This window comes from Equus quagga, unplaced genomic scaffold (genome assembly GCF_021613505.1).
Source record: "Equus quagga isolate Etosha38 unplaced genomic scaffold, UCLA_HA_Equagga_1.0 73442_RagTag, whole genome shotgun sequence".
In the NCBI taxonomy this organism is placed as follows: domain Eukaryota; kingdom Metazoa; phylum Chordata; class Mammalia; order Perissodactyla; family Equidae; genus Equus; species Equus quagga.
In genome coordinates, this window is record NW_025802777.1 from 4,304,486 (window position 1) to 4,329,386 (window position 24,901).

At 44.9% G+C, this 24,901-nt stretch overlaps 2 protein-coding genes across 2 annotated transcripts in view; one reads left to right on the plus strand and one right to left on the minus strand.

Annotated features, from left to right (window-relative positions):
• The window catches only part of LOC124234320 (SH3 domain-binding glutamic acid-rich protein-like), a 49,234-nt gene extending 33,440 nt beyond the window's left edge, over positions 1-15,794 (minus strand). Inside the window, exons 1-2 of the mRNA XM_046651635.1 lie at positions 15,608-15,794; positions 9,160-9,345 (exon numbers count right to left, since the gene is read on the minus strand). Of these exons, the coding sequence (XP_046507591.1) occupies positions 9,160-9,345; positions 15,608-15,652 (231 nt within the window). The 5' untranslated portion in view covers positions 15,653-15,794. The remainder of the gene's footprint in view (positions 1-9,159; positions 9,346-15,607) is intronic.
• A 5,446-nt stretch (positions 15,795-21,240) lies between these two features.
• The window catches only part of LOC124234322 (lebercilin-like protein), a 50,617-nt gene continuing 46,956 nt past the window's right edge, over positions 21,241-24,901 (plus strand). Inside the window, exons 1-2 of the mRNA XM_046651637.1 lie at positions 21,241-21,362; positions 22,601-22,666. The gene's annotated coding sequence lies outside the window, so the exon portion shown is untranslated. The remainder of the gene's footprint in view (positions 21,363-22,600; positions 22,667-24,901) is intronic.

Here is a 24,901-nt window from a genome sequence, read left to right on the forward strand (position 1 = left end):
TTGGTACTATGGATTTGGACTCTGATCAGCTGAGACTAAGACAACACAGGATTTCTCTACTGTCATTACAGCAGCTTCTAGGGGCCCAGACTCATCTCAGGAACCTTCAGACACCAGGAGCCACAAGATTGTGGAGGGCTTAGAGCCGTGCTTGTTTTGGCAAAATGGGGAAAACTGTAGAGTGATGTGAAACCTGGTAGCAAATTGAAATCTGAAGCTTGATGAGGCTCCACCCCACACCCCAGACCCCACCCAGAGTGACCTCCTTCCCCAGGTGAGTCCAGCCCTAAACCAACTCTTCAGTCATGTGGTTGGCAATAGCTGAGAAGAGCTTCATTTTCTATCATTAAAACATAAACATATTCCCCCAGACTACTTAATTACTGCCAATCTTTGTCACTGCTGAAACACTGTTTCAACAGTGTAGCAAAAACCGCTCACTTCGAACAGCAGTGTGTCTGGCCTGGCCTGAACAGGAAAATTCTCAAACCAACTTAGTTGCGTTATTGCTTACCCTGCTCTTAACTGTGTGTTGAGAAGCGTAAAACCAAACACAGGCCAGCTATGTTGAGAAGAAAATGTTAGGTATTCCTGTGTGTTAATCTTATTCACAGCTTTATTCTTTTCTACCTGTTGTCCAGATTCTCTCAATGATTAATTTTATTCTTTTATACTAAATTCATTTTTGTAAGTTGCCTCAAAGCTCAGCCAAAGGAAATAGGGCATCATGAGTAAGTGATCTCTTGGTATCAGAAATTCTGACCGATTCCCAGAGCACACACTTACTAGGCATTGTTAAAAGATTACACGATAGAATACATTAGTGGCAGTGTTGGTAAATAGGTGAAATATAAGGAGGTAAATTTATGCTATTTTCCAAAAATTCCATAGACAAAGATCTAACAACTTTTCTAGTTGTCCAACACTGGAATCTTCCAAGTCAAGAATTTTCTTACAGTTGAGTAAATTGTCTTTTGCCTCAACTTAAGTTCATAGACCTTCTTCAGAATTTCAGAGGAGTGAAGAACAATTTGTCATTATTTTTGACTTAATGCTAACAAATAGATATAGAAAATAATGAGTATAGAATGGTTTTTGAGCTTCCATTTCTGTTAGCGTGGCAGATTAGATGCCCTGAAACACTGTCTTGAAAAAAGAACTTTTTTTAAGCCAGATTAAGAAAAAGTACAAATGCATTGCTGAGCTGGTACAAAAGGAAAGATGACAGCAAGTGAGATCAGGAATCCTGAGAGTGAGCACACACCAAGGGTGCCACCCATGCTGAGAGTTTCTGACAAACCCAGACCTTTATCTCCCACTTTGATACTGCAAACGGAAAAGGGGAAGTGGATAAAGCCCCGGGCCACCTCAAGGTTGGGAGTTTTATAACACACACACACATACATACATACATACACACACACATATGCACGTACATGCATACACAGTTGCATGCATGCATACATATACACACATGCATACACAAACACACACTCCAGAACCCCGTTGAAGGCTCTGCCCTCAATATAAATATAAATGAGGAATAATATCGCCATGCAGAACAAAATGGAAGAAAACTTTCCTGGTTCAACTTTGGTGTTGAGTGGAGGAGAAAACATTCTCCTCTGAGAATTCATAACCACAAGCCAGAATTCATGAGACTTTGTGGTCCAAATTCCCATGACATGTGTTGTCCAAAACATCTTCAAAGGAAATCTTAATTTAAAAGGGTTCTAGTTTTTATATAGCTCCCAGGAAACTAGCAGAAACAAATTCCAGGCCTCAAAGAGTATCCAGAAATAAAGTTTTAAAAAATGATCAGTTCAAAGTCAAAAAATCACAAAGTAAATAAGGAAATAAAAACATACCATGAGTGAATGCCAACAGAAATAACAAAAAGCAGAGTCAGAAATTAGGAGCAGATATTTGAATTATCAAGAAGAAAACATAAAATATCTATATTTAACTTACTAAATAAGTGAAAGAGAAGGTTGAAAACACAAGAAATAAACAAACTAAAGAGAACAATGACGCAAATTTGGAAAAGAACAAAAACTACTCCCCAAAATGAAAATGTAACAACTGAATTGTAAAAGTTAACATAGATGGATTAATAGCTAATCAGACACAGCAGAAGAGAAAATTAGCTAACTAGAAGAGTCAATCAAAGAAATTACCTAGAGAGAGAAAAAAGAGATGAAAAATGTGGAAGAAATATTATTATAGGAAAACAGAATGAGAAGGTCTCAGAAACATCTTACAGGTGCTCTAGAAGCTAACAGTGATAACGGGGGAAAGCCATGCTCAAATATTTTCTAGACTTGTCGAAAGATGCCAATCCTTAGACTAAGGAAGCCCAAACAATAATCATAAACCAGATAAATAAAAAAAAACCTCTAAACATAGACACATCCCAGAGAAAGATTATTAAAAGCAGCAGGGGTGGGGGGAAGGAGGGAGACAGTCAACTGGACGAGGTGGGGAGGAAAGGGGGAAGAAGAAAGACAGTTTCCCTACGAAAGAGCGGCAGTTAGAGTGACAGCTGGCTTCTCAGCGGCAACACAGAAGACAGAAGAAAATAAAATGATAATTTCAACGTGTTTAGAAAAAAAAATAACCATCAACTCAGAATTCTAGACCCAGTGAGACTATTTTTCAAACATGAGAGTCAGATAAAGACATTTGTCAGAAAAGGTCTCTTAGACAAACAAAAATTTAGAAAATAAATCACCAACAGACCTTCATTTAAAGAAACTTTTAATCTTTTTATTGATTTCTTCTGTATTTTCCTTCTGGAGTTTGTAAAACAGAAGTTTAAGACCTAAGTTGGAAGTAAGGTCACATATTTCAAACAAATAGATGGGGCTCCAAAATATTTGTATCTCTGTGCCTGAACTTGAATGGCCTTGAACGTGTTTCAGTTCTAACAGCAGAATTTTATTTGGGCAATATTCGCCCATCTTGGTGTAATTTATGTGACTCTGGGTGTTCAAAGCTGCCGTTGAAGCTAGTATTCTTACTCAGTTCCACAGCACTGAATACCTTATGCTGTCGAAGATGTGAATGAAGTGTGCAATGTGCATCTACTGCTGAATTCATTTTGTGCTATTTTTGTAAATACAGTAGTTTTGCATAACCTCAAAAAAAGAGAAGGGGCTGACCCGGTGGCACAGTGGTTAAGTTCGCACATTCGGCTTCAGCAGCCCGGGTTCACCGGTTTGGATCCTGGGTGTGGGCCTATGCACCACTTATCAAGCCATGCTGTGGCAGGCGTCCCACATATAAAGTAGAGGAAGATGGGCACAGATGTTACCTCAGGGCTAATCTTCCTCAAAAAAAAAAAGCTAAACATGCTGACAGCTATGACCTAGCTATTCCATTCCTCCTTACAGAACCAAGAGAAACTCGCATGTCACCGGGAGACCCACGGAGAGCATTCATTGAGCAGCCTCTTTGTAACAGCCAAAAACCAGACAAAAAACCAGACAAAAATCAGACACTGCTATGGTCTGAATGTTTGCGTCCCCTCCAAAATTCACGTGTTGAAATCCTATCTCCCAAAGATGGTTGGTCTTAGGAAGTTGCCTTTGGGAGGTGTTTAGGTCATGAGGGTAGAGCCCTCATGAATGGGATTCATGCCTTATAAAAGAGGCCTCGGAGAGCTCCCTCACCCTTCCATCACATAAGGACACAGGGAGAAGGTGCCAGCTATGAAGCAGGGAGAGGGCCCTCACCAGAACTCAACCATGCTGACGCCTTGATCTTGGACTTCCAGGCTCCAGAACTGTGAGAAATACATTTCTGTTGTTTATAAGCCACCCAGTCCATGGTATTTGGTTATAGCAGCCCAAACAGACTGACACACACACCAGTGTCCATTCTGGAGCAGTGAAAATGAACAAGCCATGAACACCACCAATCAACATGGACGTATCTTTAAAATATGTTGGTGAAAGAAGCAAGTCAAAGAATGCAGGTAGCACGAATCCAGTTATATAAAGCTCAAAAATAGGCAAAACAAAATGTACTGTTCAGGTATTTACACACGGGAGATGAAAGACAAGAATGGGAATGGTGAACACAAAATCCACTACGGCGGCTCCTTCCGGGGCCGAGGAACGTGGACATGACGGGGAGAAGCACACAGCGGAAGTCTCAATTTCTGGTGATATCATGCTTCTCAAACTGGATGGTGTGCACATGGTTGTTCATTTTATTATCCCTCTTTAAACTATATATTTTTATCCTATATGGCATATTTCATATTAAATTTTCAATGACATAAAATAGCTTGTTCAGCAACATCGATGCGTTGAGAGAGCCCTCCTCCTACCCTAATTGGGCGGACATCCTGCCCTCCCTCGCTGCCCTGAGGATACTGGCCTCTCTGCTGAATGGTCAAGGTCCCCTTTGGTTGTGTTCAGGCTCAGGTGGGCACCCCAGCCCTTACCTGGGCTGAGAGGCACAGACTGCAACTTGGCATCAACAGACACGTCTGCCACCTCCAGTTAGTACCCTCTGCCAGGCGGGTAAGCTGGCCTCCTCTGTGCCTGGCTTCCTGTCGGGTGTCTCCTTTCTCCAGCTACCAGCTGCCTGCCCTGCCCTTGGGATAACATCTTCATCTGTTCTGCAGAGAGCAGCAGGAGTTCACACTGGCAGAGACACGGCAGTATTCAGAACTGCTGACGTCCAGTCCTCTCACCGCCCTGGTGCAGAGAAATCCACTGCTTCTCCTTGCGGTTCTCTCTCCCTGCGGCCATCATCAGGGATGGCACACGGGTGACCATTCAAGAATCCTCAGAGACCAGTGATTCACTGTAAATCATAGAGTTATTCTTACAGCTCACATTTCAAGCACATTTCAATCTGGATTGACGCCATTTTAACAGATCCTTCAGAACCTTTGAGCCTCCTTTTAAAATCTGAACCTACAATACAAATAATCATTTTTAGCCACTTTCTGGAAACAACGCCCTCTGCCTCACTAATGCACTTTTGTTAAGAGTGTCCACAGACTGCAGAAAAGCAAATGCAGCAAAGCTGTTAGTAAGATAAACTACCAATACCTCTCTGAAGGCAGAACTGAAGGTATTAAAAACAGCTAAACATAAAATAATTTGTATGCTCATCTCATTAGATCCATACTTGTAATAATAGGAAAATACATCTTAAAAATAGAAGTCTTTTTTTTTCACTTGAAAAAACTTCTTTCTCCTCCACAACTAAAATTTAAAAATTGCTAGATCACAGCAAAACTGGATAAGAAATGCCTTTGAGGCTTTATTTTTATAGCAGAAGATAACTGCAGAAAATTTACCCCAGGCATTAGCACAGACTGCAACCTGCACACTGGAACATTGTCTCTACTGTAGCTGCCCTTAATGGGAAAGGGCAGCTGAAATAAGCAAAAGGAAGACATTTAAAATCCTACTTTCACTGGAGAAGTACTAGAAGAAACCATGACATGATTCTTTTGATAATTTTAGAGTGTAGAAAGCTTTTCTAAACAAGATGTGGGATGCAGGAACCATAAAGAAGAAAAATTAATAAATTTGTCCACACGAAAAATTTTTAAAGTTCTGCATTCCAAAAATGTCACTTTAAAAAGTCAAAAGACAAATAAGAAACATGGGGAAATATCTACAATATCTATGGTAGTGAAAGGGCCACTTTCCTTCATAAGTAAAGATGCTGGCAAACCATAAACGTTACTTGTAACCCAACAGGAAAATACAAGTCATAGAAAAAACACAGATAGCTTAGAAACATAGGAAAAGGTATTCAGCCTTACTCACAAAGACAGAAATCCAAGTCAAAGCCACAAAAGTACATTTTTCATCCAATAGATTGGCAAAGATTCAAAAGTTTGCAACATACAGGCGAAGTCTCAGGGAACTAGCCACTGTCAGACTAGCCTAGTGGAGACGTAAATTGGTACCACTGTAGTACAGGGCGATTTGCCAATATTTCTAATATGAGATGCATATATGCATTAACTCAGCACATCTTCTAGGAATTTATCCTCGATATATATGCTCATACTGGATACAAAGTCTGTATGGATACAGAGATTTCCTGCAGCATTGTTTGTAACGGCAAAAGACTGAAAACAACCTGAATGCTTCCCATCAGAGGACCGCACCAATAAATTATGTTGCATACGATGGAACGATGGAACATTTTATAGCCATTCAACGACTATGTGCAGGTACGCAGTGATCTCTGAGATACAGTTACCAAGTGAAAAAACGAAGTGTGTACAGTACACTCCCATTTTTAAGTGATACACAGTTGTAAACATACCCAGAAAATTTTTGGAAGGTCAATCAAGAAATTGCCAAGATTGGTTGGTCAGAGCAGGACCTCCTACGAAACTTGCAGGGCCCCCTGCAAAATGAAACACAGGGTCCCTTTTTGAAAATTGTTATGCGTTTCAAGACAGGGAGAGCAGAGCATTAAAACAGGTAGAGAGCTCCCTGGAGCATGGGGCCCCTGATGCCAGCCCACCTCAGGGGAAGGAACCAGAGTGACAGGGGTCTGAAATGGGAGGGAGAATATTTTCACTGGAGGTAAAATTTGAACCATTTTAATTTTCCAGTGTGCACGTGTATTAATTTTTCAATTATTAAAAAAATATATTTTATAAAAAATAAAATAAAAATTGCCCACCACCACTACACCACCCAAAAAACTTTATTCTCCCTTTCTTTATCCAACAGTTCCACAATTCTCAGAAACGTGGGTCACGGTGTAGGGGTGTTGGGAGGTGGGGAAGGTATGGGGAGAGCTGGAGGGGGAGGTGGAGGGGAGGACTTCCTCACAGAGGAAATCCTCTCTAACCTCTGGGAAGCTGCAGCTTAAATCCACAGGAGAGTTGGACTGAACCACACATTCCTCTAAATAAGTGCTGGCCACACTGAGACTGTTTGAAAACACTCCCACAGCCACGGGACTTTGAGCTAAGCCTCTGAAGAATGCTAACACAGCCGTGTAAACTCATGCAGCCCTGTACTGGGTTGAATAGAGTCCCCACAGATTCATGTCCACCCAGAACCTCAAAAAGTGACCTTATTTGGAAATGGGATATTTACAGATGTAATTAGTTATGAGGAGACCATACTGGATAAGGGTGGGCCCTCTTCCAATGACTGTTGTCCTTATAAGAAGGCACGGGAAGACACAGAGAGACATACAAGGAGACCACCATGTGACTATGGAGGCAGAGATGGGAGTGATATATCTAGAAGCCAAGGAATGTCAAAGATTGTCGGCAACCGCCAGAAGCTAGGAGAAAGGCACAGAACAGATTTTCTCTCAGAGCCTCCGGAAGAAACCAACCCTACTGACTCCTTGATTTCAAAGTTTTAGCCTCCAGAACTGGGAGAGAATACATTTCTGATATCTTAAGGCATGGTCATAGTCAGCTTGGGCTGCCATAAAAAAACACCACTGACTGGGTATTGACTGGGAAATACCGTTGACTGGGAAATGTATTCTGTCACAGTTCTGGAGGCTGGAAGTCTGAGACCAGGGTGCCAGCATAGTTGGGTTCTCTTCCTGGCTTGCAGACAGTCACCTTCTGGATACAAGCTCACCTGGCAAAGAGAGAGGGATCTCTCTCTCTTCCTCTTCCTATAAGGGCACTAATCTCATCATGAAGGCCCCACCCTCATGACCTCATCTAACCTTCATCACCTCCCAAAGACCCCATCTCCAAATACCACCACACTGGGGGTTAGGGCCTCAACACGTGAATGTGGGGGATGGACAAGCATTCAGCCCACAACAGCCACTGAGTTTGTGGCACTCTCATCCATCAGCCCTGGAAACTAACAGAAACCCCCAACAACTAAACCATTCATGCTTCAGATCAAAGGCCCAAAAGCTTTTCTGTAAACGGGCAGACAGTAAATATTTTTGGCTTTGTGGGTCTTAGGTCTCTGTTGCAAGCACTCAGCTCTGCCATGGTGCAAAATCAGCCACAGGCGATAGGTGAGTGAATCCATGTGGATGCATTCCTATAAAACTCTATCGACTAAAACAGGTAGCTGCAGGCCTTGGCCCTCAGGCTATAGTTTGATGACACCTGCTTTGGAGGAGAAAGGTATAGCAAAGAGAAGCTAACCTAAAGGGCCAGCAGTTTCATGTAGCAAGAAGAGAAGAGGTGAGTTAGGATTCCTACCCCTGGCTCCAGCCTTCTGCAGCACGACGGATCAGTTCCTGCTACCTTCCAGAGCCCTGCTTGCTGCATCTGAAAAACGACCTAGAAAGTTGATAAGACCCCTAAGATACTTCCAGTTCTCATGTTCTAAAGTCCTTTGAGTTGTTTTTGTTTTTGAGGAAGATTAGTCCTGAGCTAACCTCCACCGCCAATCCTCCTCTTTTTGCTGAGGAAGTCTGGCCCCGAGCTAACATCCGTGCCCATCTTCCTCTACTTTATATGTGGGACGCCTACCACAGCACAGCTTTTGTCAAGCAGTGCCGTGTCCACACCCGGGATTGGAACCGGCAAACCCCAGGTGGCCGAAGTGGAATGTGCTCACTTAACCGCTGCGCCACCAGGCCGGCCCCATTCTTTGAGTTTTTAAATGTTTCTTTTCAGCTATATTGATTTACTAAGTAGAATCTGTAAACTGTTAGGAAAAAGCAATTTTATAGTGAAATGAACTATTAAATATATAAAATGAAGTTGCTGTTGTGATCAAAATGTCCAGAACTGTTCTTAAACTGTTCAGATACATTCACACAAATTCGTCTTGAATCTGTAGGAAGACTTTCCTTCTGCAAGTCATCCTTTCTGACGATGAAGACTCGCTCTGTGTCTGTGTGGGCGCATGGATGTGTACACTGCCAGGCTGATTAGAATTCCTTTCCAACGAAATACATATTTTGTTTGAATGAGTGATCTCAATTCTTCAAAATAAAATAAGGAACTTAAAATGGTCCCCAGAACGTCTAAATTATTTTATTGTTTCCATCATTTTGTAAATCTTAAATATTGATTATTCACAATGGATCTACAATCCAGGTATTGGGTAGTAGAAATACATCATGACTTGAAAATTGTGAACAATTCCGAATACTGCCTCGAAATTGACCTGCTTTAAACAATTTCCGATGGACGCACACGCAGAACTTTCCAAGAAACCAAACACTCACCCCACAGTACTGCTCTTCGTTGAAGATTTGGGGAGGCAGAGGAATCCCATTTTGAGGTTTTTTCTCCCCAGGAACATTCTCTCTCATCCACTTCCTATTGTCTTCATCTCCAGCTATGTCTAATTCCTTAAAGTCAATTTTATTAGCTTCCAGAAAGCCCACGACTTCTTGCTGCTTCTTCCTAATCTGGTCAAGAGTAGAGAAAGATAACTATTAGAGTCTTTTTAAAAAATGTTTTGCTTACATTTACATAAATTAAATCTTTTCTACAACTGCACCATACAACACAAATAATTTTGCTAAGTATTTAAACAAGGAAAATAATAAAACCACACTGTATTTTAAAGGATCAGCAGAGTGATTATTGAAATTCTGAAACTGTAATCTCATCAATGTTTAAATCATGGTATAGTCAACTTAATAAGAACAGAAATGCTCTCGCAGAACTTCTATTTAAGATCTTCAAGATACTTTTAATTCTCTGCTAAGTTTTAATGTCAAAAAATAAATAAGAGGGGCTGGCCCCGTGGCCGAGCGGTTAAGTTCGCGCACTCCGCTGAAGGCGGCCCAGTGTTTCATTGGTTCGGATCCTGGGCGCGGACATGGCGCTGCTCATCAAACCACGCTGAGGCGGCGTCCCACATGCCACTAGAAGGACCCACAATGAAGAATATACAACTATGTACCGGGGGGCTTTGGGGAGAAAAAGGAAAAAAACAAAATCTTCAAAAAAATAAATAAATAAATAAATAAGAATTGGTTATGAAGAAAAAGGGTGTTTGGAAGAAGAGAAAGAAGAAAATTTACTATGAAACTCAAATACCAAGTATACCCATCCTAAAATACACTTCATTCACAGTTATGAAAATAGGAACACGAGTCACATGGAAGAAAAGTAGCTTTAGAAATAATACAGGACATTGAAAAGCCCACATGGAGATTACTGGAAGGGGAAGGACAGAGGAAAGGCTCGAAAAAGATATTTCTGCCAGCACATAAAAGAGTAAGGCAGTAAAATAACCCTGTTGTCCCACAGATTCTCCTTTCCCTTATCACACCCAACTCCAACTGAGAGCGGGGCGGCAGCCTTGCCTCAGAGAGGAGGCTGGAGGGCGCTTTTCTCCACCCGTGGGTCACACGCACAGACTATATCTACCAGCCATTTCTTACGAACGTGGCCATCTTTAAAGCTTAGAACTCCTTCCCTGGAAACAATTACAAAGAAGAATTCACTCCCAGAAATGCATGATGCCCTCTTTCGCAAACACTGGTAAACAAGTTACAGCAGAGTCTGCTTCCACAGAGATTTGTATTCATTTTTGCCTAAATGAATGATTCCATCAGTGACTTGTGTACAGTGTTTCTTTCTTAACATAAGGAAAAGTAAGATACATATAGATGCTTCAGCACCGGAATGAAATCATCACCAAAACCAAAATCTATATAATTTGGTTTTGGTAGTCACTTGATTCTATACATTAAATTAATTATAAATATAAGTTAATATTAAATAATTTTGAAATCTTTTAAAGAATCTGTAATTATAAATTACACATAAAATTCTATATATAAATTACATACACACATAAATATAAATGGTAATCACATAGTTACTTTTTATTTATTTATTTTTGCTGAGGAAGATTTGCCCAGAGCTAACATCTGCTGCTAGTCTTCCTCTAGTTTGTATGTGGGTCACCGCCACAGCGTGGCCACCAACGAGCTGTGTAGGTCTGCGCCTGAGAACTGAACCCAGGCCACTGAAGCAGAGTGCACCAAACATAACCACTAGACCACCAGGGCTGGCCCTACATTTACTTTTTAGTTAACATTTGTACTATCAAAATAACAAACATATTGCAACTACAAGCTTTAGATCAATAAATTAAAGGCTGCTGTTAGCTACAATATAACACTTAATCAGTAAGATTCAGGCCAAGATATGTATCTCAGTTTGGGGCAAGCGTGGACAAAAAAGGAAACTGAAAGTCATACAGAAAGGTGGAGGATGATGGAATTTCCCTTCAGCTTCTGGCATAAGCACTCTGGCACATTCCTGAGTGCCACATCTGCAGAAGCAAAGGAGGGGCTGCGTACTTGTGCACCAAGCTGCCCTCTCCCAAGGCGAGGCTGGGGGAACCCCCAGACCTTCTGCTCCTTGAAGAAACTGTACTCCAAATTCCACAGCTTCATGACTGATTTCTATTGCAAAATCCCATCAGACCTGATGACAGGTTGTTGGACTAAATTATTATCTTAATTAATCTTGTTTTCCATACATACTCTCTAACCTGTTCATAATTATTCATACCACTTTATAAATTACTTATTCTTTTAGATATTTTCAGAGATCACTTTGCTGTTTCGAAGAGTAGAGATGTCTTCATTTTAGGCAGGTTTACCTTTAATTAAACATTCAGAAGGCAACATCCTTTATTCTGCCCAAAACCATCTTCCTTGCTTCTCAAATACCCTCCCAGGAGCCTGAATAAAGCCTGGCAGAGGTCCACAGCCACCTCACCACCACTATTTCCATCTCTATTATTCATGCCTCGGGACTTGAGACAGAATGAAAAATGGATTTCACGCTTTTCCATGATTTCTAAATAGATGAAAAACATTTCCCTGAGTCCTGCCTTATGTGTCTTCTGTTAGAAAGTCAAAGATGGAGAAAATGAGAGCGGAAGACCCATTTACTGTTATTCCTCACAAGACAAGCAATTGCATCTACAGGAAGTTAACTGATATTGTGTTAAATGCTATTTCTCAGCCCCCTCCCCGCAAAAAAAAGAAAAATAAAATCTGCCCCTCTGTACTCCCCAAATCCCTGTAACTTAAACTGGGCCAAAGCTATCATTCATCCGGCTATTTGGACCACTTGAGTTCTGCTTGAGACTGCAGGGGGTCTTAGGATGAGCCTGTGGAGGGGCTGGGGAGTAGGGAGCAGGTGAGCTCACCTGGCTGGCATCGTCAGCTTTGCCAGCACCCTGATGCCCACCCAGAGTGGGGGTCCTCTCCCCTGCAATCCTCCCCCTTGGTGGGTCCCTGTTGAAGGAGCCCCCTTGGACCCTTGCAGGCAAAGTGCAGCTCTTCTCCAAGTGGCTCTTAAGCTGACCCCCAGGGACACAGCATCAGCTCCCAGGGGGCACCTCCCCTTTCTGGCCTCAGGGGGAGGGGCGTGCACAGCACCCCAACAGTTCTTGCCACAGACACACTCCCCTTCTCCTTCTCCCCCATCCAGGGCGCCATGGCCAATGCTGGCCTCACAGGATGCACCATCTGTCTGGGCAGCTCCTCTGAAGGATCTGGGGATCCTTGGGGTCTGTGTCATCTGGAGTCTTTGGGACCTCATCGGAGGCTCCGAGAGCTCTGTTTTCCTATCTTGTTACATTTACTCATAGGAAAGTGTGGTTCTCTGTCCTGAAGTCACCGGCCACTGTTGGTTACTGTGACGCATCTGAGTGATCTTGGGGTCACTCTCTTGGCACCTCCCGTGTATTGTTTTGTACAATTAGAGCCTTTCCAAGTGAGGTCACACTCTCCTGCAGTAAAAGCATGCTGCTTTTGAGTCAGAAACGGCCTGCCAAAGGCTGCTGTCCAAGCAGGGGCTCTGCTCTTCAGCTGCCTCATCTGCTAAATGGTTGGGCTGCAGCCTTCCTCATTCTTTTGGTTTTGGTGAGAACCGAAGAAAAGGCCGCATGGAAAAGCATTTGGTACCACAGATTGAGAACCTGCACAGTCAGGCACCCAACACGCCATTATCTCATCGACTCATCTTGAAAGCCAGGCCAGGCGAGTATTCTAATGACCGTTTTAAAGTAAGAAAACTGAGGCACCAATGAATTAAAAAAATTTCCAAGATTTACACTCAGATCCATCTAATTCAAGGGAAATGTTTTTCCCACTATCTTTACACTCAGTCAAGACTGGAGAAAGGATTGAGACACCCAGAAGCCACCATTAGGGTCTGTCCTTAAAGATGGTGGTCCCAGCGGCTGTGCATCTTGGAAACAATGAGGACCGTCCTCTCTCCTTCTGTCCCCCAGACCCCGTGGCAATGACCTTCAGGAAGAGAGGAGGGTCAGAGAAGAGGACACAGGCCGTCTTTTGTTCACAGGGTCTCTTCACCTAAACCTGCTGCAAAAATATGTAACAGAACCTTAGTGTCAACTGTGAAAACCCATTTGAGAGCTGCATGTGTGAAACCCCCCAAAAATCGCCCCCCCAAAAAATTACAGTTTGTTTTTTTCCTTTTTCATTTATTTCATTCATTCAACAGAAGTCATAAGGACCTCCTTGAATAGGTCTCAGGCAAGAATCCTAAATATATAGGCCAAAGAAGTAAGTAGTAAAGGTTTTGCAGACCCACCACCACACACGTAACAGAAGTCCTGACAGCTGCTCAGTGGTTCCCCTGCAAAGAAGCTTCTGGGTGAAATTCCCTCACCCAAGAAAAATCATTACCATGGACACCAGGGGAGTAATCAGTTCTCAATCTTTAGGATAAGAGAGAAAGTCTCCTATTTATATGGTTTAGAACAATTCTTCTGAAACATAATCATCATAGATTCACATCTACTAATATTTACTAAGTATAATAATTCCAATAATATTAACTAACATTAACAATTATAATAACTAATAATTATAATATTAGCTAGCCATAGCTAATAATTATAACCTTCACTAGTAACTATAACATTTACTGAGCACTGAGTAAGCACTCAACGCCATGCCGGCTGCCCCACACTTATTTCCTAAGTCCTCATGACAAGGCTATGAGATGAGTACTATTCTTATCCTCATTTTACAGCTAAGGAAATTGAGGCGAGGCAAGGTGAAAGAACTTTCCCAAGGTCACACAGTTCCAAGTGGCACCAAAACATTTGCTTAGGGAACCAGAACTAACTTGGCTTTTCCAAGATCCTGGAATGAATGACATCCCTGCACATCGTCCAAGGCCAACTAAATCATGCTCGCAAACTTCAAGAATGTCAGACATCAAAGAAGCCTAAGAAACCCTTAAATTTTTTCATTGTCTCCAGAGGGATGCAGAGGGCCACTCGGACCTGGTCTACAGAATATGTGGAGGATTGGCAGGTAAGGGGTATAAGTTTCCAGCAATGAGTGTCAACAGCACATTTAAAGCCCACGAGCATCATTTTCCTCAAAAAAATTATTTTTATGTAAATAATCCCAAAACACGCTCATTCTAGATCAAGTAAAAGTTTCTGAGGTCATCAAGAGCCACAAAAGATTTTGCAGTTTTACATTTAGAATTTTTCCTCATCTTTTTCCATTAAAAGATGCTCGAGAGATCATTAAAGAGTTGCTGATCAGTTGTGCTCAGAAGGGACAATCAGGCTCTTTCTTGTTTTCTTCTCGCCCTCTCTGGAAACCGCCTGAGCTGGTAGCATTCAATAGCTGCTGTTTGGGGCTATCCCCCGGCCAGGCCAGCAGCTCCCTGGGCCGTCATCTCTGGCTGGGTGACTGTTGGAATCCACGCTGTAACCTGAGCTGGTCCGGGACCACGATATAAAAGGAAACAGCCCCCTTTGCTGGTCTCCAGCGTTGAGAATTAAGAAAGCTCTTTTCTCTCCACGCCTCCCTGACTTCTGCTAAAACGCTGGTTGAAATGTCAGTCCCAGATAGGCACGACAAATTCAAGTCTAAAATCAAAGCCTGAATCACTTCCAGGAAGAAGTCAGTCTCCGCTACCCCTGTTTCTCAAGGCAGGTCTGTCTTGCCCAGCCTGAAGGCTAGAATGGAGAGGCTGATGGATGATCACGAGCCTGGTCCCAACGAAATTCCACAAAGCAATGCGGTGAGGGTCAGCTTTTAGCACCTATTTTTGGTCCATTGGAATTCCTAGAGCGTTTAAAACTGTGACCTCAGAGATGTTTGCTCTTGTCACTGTGACATCATTTTCCTCAAATAATAGGATGACACATGCAAACTTTACACTTTTGGTACGGTTACATTGCATACACGAGTGATCACACCCAGGAGTCATTTTAGTAATCTAGTTCATCCCCGGCGCCAAATATTGTTACACAAAGTGTCATTTATTTGCAACTCTAGATTAGTCTGTATTACAGAATGACTAGCAGAAACACTCTACGGAAAAAAAAAAGTCCCTGAATCTCTAATCAATGCAACACAAATCGCATGTTAAAAATTCTGGTATCAAACACGCCCCCTTCCTCAGATCCCCTTTCACACCCAGCTACCCCAGCTCACACATTTTATACACTTCTGCAACACTACTAAAACAATCTCAGAAAGCAAAGGCACACGGGCTTACTGCAGAGCCACGGTTTACTCACACACTCCTCACAAAGAAATTTAAGGCCAGCGCTGGGCCATACGCGCTCCTTCTACTTCCAAGGCTCAGTTATTCAGAAAATAGTGTAGGAAGACAGCCCCACAGACGCCATCAGACACCTACCGCTACGGACCCAGAAGATGTGGCCACAAACACTTTGATAACCATTTTGATAGTCGGAAAGAGGACTCCCCCCAACACACCCCAGTGAGGGAACGCGGCGCTAGACAAATCCTGACAGTGACACGGCCGAGCGAGTGCCAGGTGGGGGCTGGCGGGGGCCCCGGGGCTCCGCTGAGCTGCGCACCTCCCACTGCAAGTTAACCTCTGCCTCTCGGAGGAGCAGCCCAGGCATCTTGGGCTTCCCCCTCCATTGGCCCGAGAATATTTGGGGATGTGTCGGGAAAATATTTGATTGGTTGATAAAAGCAGTCACTGGCCCCTTTCCCTTATCACTTTCAATGCCCCACAGCAGTCCCTAAAAGGCAAGGCTGCGCCGCGCACCAATCGGAGGCCTGGGGGCGAGGCCCGGGGGCAAGGGAGGTGGGGCCCTGGGAGCCGAAGAGCGGTGGAGGAGGGCGGGAGGGAGGAGCTGGGACAGCCAAGAAACACCAGCTCGGTCTGGTCCGGAGGAGCCTGTGTTTAGGGGGCTTTTAGTATCGGAAGAGCCACAGCGGCCTTTAAAAAAATAAACAGCTTCTTTAAAATTTTGTGGCAGATTAAAAAAGCACTTCAGTGAACTGTCACCCAATAGATTCCTTTCTGAGTGGCCTGGTTCCCGTTTTCTCCCTTTACCACCTGTTTCTCCTAAAGAACAGGAGGTGACGGGCCTTGGACCGTGGAAGGTTTCTCTGACATCCCAGAGGAGGCAGGGAGAGGGGGCTGGCTCGTGGGTACCGAGGACTTGAACAAGCAAATTGTCCTCACTCTTTTAGAGACGTTGGGGAAAAAATTAACGGTCTGTTTGTAACAGGCTCACTCTGTCTTATTTATATAGATAATCTGAATTGTGTTAAAAGTTAGAGGAATTCAAAATCCAGTAAGAAGCCCAAATGCTGGCCGCCCGACTCATCTGATGGCTTTCGGAATCAAGATCAAGGGCAGTGAGGGGCAAAGGAACCCCAGGGATATTTAGTCCTCTTAGATAACTGAGTCTCTCTAATATTTTTTAATCCCCAGCTACTCTTGGAGGAGGTGGCACTGCATCCGCCCCTTCACCAGAGTCCCAGAGGCCTGGAGGTCTGCCCCCTCCCGGTCAGGCAGATGTCTGCAATGAGAAGGGACACCTTGTCCCTGGACTATAGCTCAAAATCACTTACAGTAGTCCCTCCTTTATCTGGGGGGGGATATATTCAAGACCCCCAGTGGATGCCTGAAAAAGTGTGGACAGTACTGAACCCTATATATACTGTTTTTTCGTATACATACATACCTGTGATAAAGTTTAATTTATAAATTAGGCACAAGAAGGGATTAATAACAATAATCATAAAATAGAACAATTGTAACAATATACTGTAACAAAAGTTACAGTAGATCTTAGCAACCTTAGCATACGATTTTTTTTCTTTCAAGTCGAGAACTTACACCTTTTCACTTAAAGGAAGCACTTTTGGGCTTCTCTTTGGCATATCTGAATTGCCAGCATCACGACTCTTGTGCTTTGGGGCCATTATTAAAGAAAATAAGGGTTACTTGGACACAAGCACTGAGATACCACCACAGTCGATCTGATAACAGAAGCTTACTAAGTAACTAACGGGTGAGTAGCTTGTACAACGTGGATCCGCTGGACAAAGGGAGGATTCACGTCCCAGGCAGACAGAGCAGGATGGTGCGAGATCTCATCACGCTACTCAGAACAGTGCAATATTTAAAACTTATGAATTGTTTATTTCTGGAATTTTCCATTTAATATTTTCAGACTGTGGTTGATCGCGGGTAACTGAAACCACAGAAAGCGACACCGGGATAAGGGGGAACCAACCCACATCGGGAGGAATGACTGAGAAGACGCCGCCACAGTTCAACTCTAGCCTCAACGTGCAGTTTACTCCCAAACTTGGAGCCTTGGAGAGAAGGATTATTGGTTCCCCAATTTTAAATCACTAGTATCATAAATTTTATTTTAAAACCCACCAAATATTATGTCATTTTTTCTTCTTTTCTATATTTTCAAAATTGCTACAGTGAGTATATACTTTTTGTCATAGAAAATACTGCTTTTCAACACCTTAATGTCTACCACCTGAGCATGCTATTTTCCTCCAAATATTATTTAAGAAAGTAATAAGCTAACTCTCGCTGAAAGATCTTTTAATTTACTACAGTGACACCAAGGACCTTCAAGATAATTAATGGGGATACCAAGCATTCCAAATGAGTCTTAAAATAATGCTCAATAAATCTCTGACTTAGAAAATTCACTTCAAACATGATATCGTCTACACAGAAATCGAAATATAATGATGTACACCTGAGACTTACATAATGTTATAAACCAATGTAACCTCCATAAAAATTAATTAAATTTTAAAAAAGAAGAATATTCACTTCAGAAATGAACTGTATAATCTAGTGAAGATTCAGAAGTCTGATCATTTCATATCTCTGGTCCTTGTTGTTTCAGTCAAGTAACAATAGTTTTAGATTTGACCTAATTTTTTTAACAGAATTAAGTTTTCCTTTTCTCAGCTTTATTGAGGCATAATTAACAAAGGAAACTGTAAGATGTTTAAAGTGTACATCGTGATGACTTGACGTGAGCATACATTGTGAAAGGATGATTTGACCTAATTTTATTTCAGATAAGAGTCTGAAATATTGGCTCCAGACTTCACAGAGATCCTCAGATGATCTTACGATAAATGATACTAGATGCTATGTTTTGGTTCACATAACTTTATGGGTAATCTAAAATGAGAAATAAAAGCATATTTTTACTATGTAGAATGACAGTGGTGACCATCATAGTAACTGTAATGAGCTGAATAGCATCCCCCAAAAATTCATGTTCACCCTAAACCTCAGAACATGACCTTATTTGGAAGCAGGGTTTTTGCAGATGAAATCAGTAGAGGATCTTGAGATGAACCCATCCTGGATTCCCCTAAATCCAATAACTGATGTCCTTCTAAGAAGAGGAGAAGACACACAGAGAGACAAGAGAAAAACACCATGTGAAGACAGAGGCAGAGACTGGAGAGATGCTGCCACAAGCCAAGGAAGCCTGGAGCCACCAGGAGCTGGAAGAGGGAAGGAGGGATTCTCCCAGAGGCCTTCAGAGGGAGCATGGCCCTGCCAACACCTTGATTTCAGACTTCTAGCCTCCAGAACTACGTGAGAACACATTTCTGTTGTTTTAACCCCTAGGTCTGCGGTAATTTGTCACAGCAGCCCTAGGACACTAACACAGAGAAATAAAGGCATATATTAATATGTAGCATGATGGAGGTGACCAGCATAACTACTAAAAGGCAGTTCTTCTACTTTGTACACCAAGGACCTCTCCCCCTTCCAGAACACACAGATGGAAAAGAAGCACCCCACTGAAAGGCAGAAACAAAGGCTAGAGACAGGGAAAAGCTAGCAAAAAACAGAGAGAGACTATTCAGATGGGAAAGGAAGTTCTGAGGAACCTCCATCTTTCAGGTTCCTCCAGTCCTGAAGACCAGGGTTGGGACGTTCCCGTAATAATACACTGCCACTTTTGTTACTGTTCTAGGAGTACCACCAGCCAGGAGGCAGCCATCTTTCCATGAATGTTAAGTCTAGGGTGACACGTGTCTAATGCATGTCTGCCTGGAGATGCTGCCCAGCTCATCACTGAAAAAACCACCACCACCCATCTTATAGGAATAACTCACCACCTAAGGTTGTAGAAACACACAACCCACTAGAATTGAGAGTGCGTACTCTAACAGCACGTGGAAGAAGGGGTGGTGATGTGAGGAGAAAGCCTTGCCCCCTACCCACCCCTACAACATGAGAATTAAACAGAGTCTGCTTGGACATGCCCACCGCCCCTATTATGTAAAAACCAAATGCAAAAATCATAAAGGGAAAATGTGATAAATTTGACTCTACAAAAATATCAAAATACACTGTAAACAAAACTAAAAGGTAATTGACAAACTGGAGGAAATATATGCAACATACACCACAGAGGAGTTTTCATATACCACAGGCCTGAGTCTCACAGGACATCAAAAGTTCTAGCAAATCAGTTTTTACAAAGATGAACACCAAGTGAAAATACCGGCAAAAGGCAAGAAAAGGCAAATCACAAAGTACACATGGTCACTAAAAATATTTAAAAATATGAAAAATGTCTATCCCTCCTAGTAATCAAGGAAGTGAACAAAATCAAAGATGTCAATTTTTGACAATAAAACAAGCAAATATTCTAAAAGGAAATAAGATTATCCCCAATGTCGGTTAAGGATTGGAGACGCGCGTGGCAGGCACACTTTCCTATGTCTTCAGAAAGCGTCTAAATGGGCACATCCTTTGACCCTGTAACTTCACATGTAGAAATTTACCCTAAGGAAACAGTCAGCGGGGATCTCAGATTCATCTACAAGGATACAAGGCATTCATACAACGGGGTGAGGAGGAGGCGAGGAGGAAGAAGGGGAGGAAGAAAAGAAATAATATAAATGTTAGTTATGCCTTGCAGTCAATAAAAGTTCCTCTGCAATCATTAAAAATTTAGAATTTCATCACCTAGGTGATTTTTTGCTTTCTCTTGGTACTTTCTTGTACATTCAAAATTCTCTACACCAAACACGCATTGCTGTGCGATCAGATTTTCTTATACCATCTTACATTAAAGAAATCCATCTTTATAAAGAGAGGTTAACAGGTGCGCTTTGCTCTCGATCCGTTCCAGGCAGGGACGAGGCGTCTACATCTGCCCGCCTGGGTCCACCCCCTTCCCAGGAAACCCGACGTTTACACCTGCCCGCCTGGGTCCACCCCCTTCCCAGGGAACCCGACGTTTACACCTGCCCGCCTGGGTCCACCCCCTTCCCAGGGAACCTGGTGTCTACACCTGCCCGCCTGGGTGCACCCCCTTCCCAGGGAACCTGGTGTCTACACCTGCCCGCCTGGGTGCACCCCCTTCCCAGGGAACCTGGTGTCTACACCTGCCCGCCTGAGTCCACCCCCTTCCCGGGGCAGCAGGCGTCTACACCCGTCGGCCTAGCAGCCTACTCGGGGCGCTCTTCTCTCGGTGCACGCCCCTCGCAAGCAGGGAACTAAACATGCACCCTGCACTCGGATTCAACACCCGGCGCGCGGGCAAGAGCGACCAGCAGACGCAGGAACAGTAGCGGGGCCGCCTCGTTCTCCACCAGCGCGGCGGGGTGCAGGCGGGGTCGGGGCGCAGAGGAGGGGCGTTGGGAGACTCGCCTTCGGACGTCTACCCACTCAGCTCGCTCCGCCCCCGCGAAAGAGAAAGGCTCAGGCCGACTCACTTCCCGGCCCTAGACGCCGGGCCACGGGCTGCCGACTCATGGCCCCGAGTGCGCATGCGCGCGGCCCGCCGGTCCCAGGAGGCTCTGCGCACGGGTTTCCAGGGCGACGCGTCCTAGCCGGAGAGCGCGGGTTGGCGCTGCCCGGGAGCCGCGCAGAGCAGGTAACGGCCCCGCCGCCGCCGCCGCCGCCCGAGGTCCCGGCCCAGCCTCAGCCGGAGCCTCCTGCGAAACGTCCGGGGCCTTCCGGTGTCGCCCGGTCGCTCGGCCCTGGCGCCTGCCCAGCTCGGGCTTCGGTGCCTCGCTCTCCCTCGAGTTGGTAACGTAGCCGGGTGGTCCGGCCGCCTCCTCCTGCAAGGCGCGGCCTGGGGAAGAGCCACCGGCGCCCTTCCGCTGCCCGGAAGGTGGGACTGCGCCGCGCAGCTCGCGGGCGGCCTCGGGACCCGCCGGCACCCCCAGTGGTCTGCCACGGCCCGTGGAAGGGGCCAGGCCCTCGGGCAGCCCCCCGGTCGCCCCCCGCTTCCCCCACCCCTGTCACACGGGCCCGGATCTCTCCCCTCCCAACACGTGCAGGCTTCAACCGCTCTCTTTCTTTTATATGTGAATCGTATACCTTCACTTTTGCATCTACCTACCTGCTTTTGCTTTGTTTTTCCCTTCCAACCTTAGCGCATTTTCCCCATCCCCATCCCCGCGGAGATCTGAATCCTTTGAAATGCCTGCTCCGTGTTTGCCCCTCACCCGCTCAGCCTTGGAGTTCCTTGTCCACAATTTCCCCTCAGTGCCACACGTGTGCCAACAGGTGACTTTCTTCAGACCAGTCTTTCACTGCTGGACATGATCTTGAACCTTTTTTCTATCCACATTCACTCCCTAGATGAATTGATCCAGTCTCCTAGGCTCAAAACCCATTGAATGCCAATGAACCCCAAATGTATATTTCCAGCCCTGACCCTCCCCTGAATTTCAGACCCGTGTGCTCAGCCGCCCGCCCACATCTCTTCTTAGCTATCTAAGGCATCTCCAGAGCAGCAGGTCTTCAACAGCTCCTAACATTCCCCCAGACCTGCTCCTCCCACGCTTTTACCCTCTCAGGTTACTGGAAACCATTCTCCCCGTTGTCCAGGCCTTAGTGTCCTCCTTGACTCCTGTTTTCCTCCCTCCCCACATTCAGTCTGTCAACACACCCTTCAAAACATACCCAGAATAGATACACAATCCTACCATCTCTCCCAACCCCCGCTATCGCCACCCTGGTCCAGGCCACCATCATCTGGTGCCTGGATTATTTCAGCAGCCTCCTAATTGGTCAGTCTCCCTGCTTATGCCCTACCCACTGCCTTGAGTATAGATGCTCTAATGCTGTTTTGTCTTTCTCTGCTATTTCAAGAGGATACGTTTTTTAAAGAGGTATGAATTTTATAGTTCCCATAGATAAAAATACAGTATTTTTAGTCTGTATTTTGAGAATTGCAACTTTTAAACCAGGTAGACAAAGCTACCTAAGCACCTTCCTGTTAACCAGCTAACACTGACTGTAGAGAAGAATAAAAGAATCCAGAGCCGCCTTCCGAGTGAGAAAAAGACGTCATGTGGGAATTTAGGCTGTTTGTTCCCCAGTCTTTCTTTTTTGGTTTTTTAGAGAGGCACCAAAAGAGGCAAGTTGAGATGGAGACAGATGGTCATCCCTGTGCTGATCACTTTGCTAGTAAGTACCTGGGGGCTGATACTCAGTCAGGCGCTCACGGAGTCGGGCAGCGGTTGACATGACAGGTCCCTGGCTCAGGGAGCTAATGGCCCCACACTTCTGTACCCTTGCCAATCTCAAACCCCCAGCCCCCTGTTTTTTCTCTTTTTCCATCGAATGAAACCCCAATTGACAAAAGTAACCCCGTAGGATTGCCACGACTAGCAGAGGGTCTACAGGGTGGGGCAGGTCGTACACCTCCACTTTCCTCAAATTTGACTCCCACCTCCCCCTCATGCTCTCACCTCATAAGGAACTTACAGCTGTCCGATGGGAACGCCTCACTCTCCAGCCACCACGACCGCAAGTCTTACCTACGTCTGTACCGTCTTACCTTCCTTCCTCCTGTCCAAGGCCACCCCTCCCCTCCTGCTTGTCCAAAACCCTTTGCTGTTGCTGCTAGTTATCTGTTCTCTTCCCTGTATAACCACCTGTTCCATCTCAGCTGGCTCTTTCCCTTGGCTTTTAAACATGCTCAAGTCTCCCATCACAAAAGAAAGAGAAAAAAAAATCCTCCTCGACCCCCCCATTCCCCTTCATTTTCCAGTTATTGCCCAATCTCTCATCCCCTTTGACAGGCAAGCTTCTTTAAAGAATCACCACGTCCAATGCATCCGTTCCTTGTGTCTCCTTCCTCAGCCCACTCCAGTCTGCCTTCCACCCTCTTCTCTATACTAAAGTGAAAACCGCTAATCGGACGCTTCCAGGCCTCATCTTGCTCAGCCTCTCAGCAGCGTGTAAACCAGACACTGCTGCTCCCATCTCGCTCTTGAAACGCTGTCTTCCCTTGGCTTCTGCGCCCCCACCGACCCCCAGCCTTCTGCTTTTCCTTCTACCATCGGGCTCGCTCTCCTCCCCTCGGCTCCTTACTGTTGCAGTTCCTCAAAGCTCAGTGTCTGCTCTCGTTGTGTTTTCTCCCTACACCCCCTGTATTCTGACATTCGGCACAAATCCATGCCACCATCTCTGTGTTCTTGACTCCCAGCTTGATCTCTCCGGCTTGGCCTCCTTTTCTGAGCTAGACCCACGCGTCCAGCTAGCTGCATGGCATTGCCTCTTCACACCGCTCTGACACCTCCAAGTCAACCCACACGGGACCAGTCTCCCAGCACCCCACACAACTGGGACCTCTGCCACTGGAAACCAGGGTTCCTCCTTGACCTTTCCCCTCACCCCGGCACCCAGGAGATCCCCAGGCCCTGATGACGCTGCCTCCTGGGCATCTTTCACATCTCTTCATCGTCACTGGCACCTTAGTTCGAGCTGTCGCCTGCCTTCCTCCAGCCTTCTGCAGTCCACTGTCTGGCTCTTGTCTGCCTGTTCTCTGCCCTGCAGCCAGGGTAACCTCGTCAGATGGCAGAGCTGATTGTGCCCTCCCCGCCCCATCCTCCCTCTTTGGCTGACTGCTAGCTTCCCATTGCTCTTGGATTAATCATCCAGATCGTAAGCATTCCCTCCCTGACCCTGCACCTACTCACCCCACTGCCTCTAGATTCCCGTCTGGAACCCGTGGCCCTTCTCACTGGGCCCAGCCAGACAGGCCTCCTCTGCCCGCCCGGCCTTAGCACTGTCTACTCTCCCTGTCCACAGTGCTCTCCCACCCTCCATCCCTCTTTGCCTACTTGGTTCCCACAGACCCTTCATATCTCAACGCAGGCGACACTTCTGTAGGAGAACCTAACCGGTCTCTGTCTCGGTCAGGTGTCCTTGTCACATGTCCTCACAGAGTCGTATCCCTTTCCTTTAAAACACCTGGAACAGCCATAATTGTGACTGTTTTATTACTGACATATAATATCCGTGAAAACAGAAACATTTCTGTTTGTGTTCGTTACGTCCCCCACACCTCACACAGCTCCTGGCCCGTGGTAAGTGCTCAAATATGTGTTGAAAGAATGAAGGACATGAATATTCTAACGTGTAAGATATGTCAAGTGTGGGGTATTTTAGTACAGTTTTATTAAAATAGAATGAAAATTCTAGTAAAAAATAATTAGGTCAACACCGAAAGTTAAAAAGAAATCTGGCAGTGGCCAGGAGCGGGGCGTAAAACTACCCTTCTGTAAATGTAGCACCAGGACTCCCCACACGGTACGTTGCATTTGCCACCACTTGGTGGGAGCAGAGAGGCACAGCTTCTCATCCTGAAGGCGCGTCTATGGGATGCTCAACCTGATGGTGAATTGAAGCTTTTTG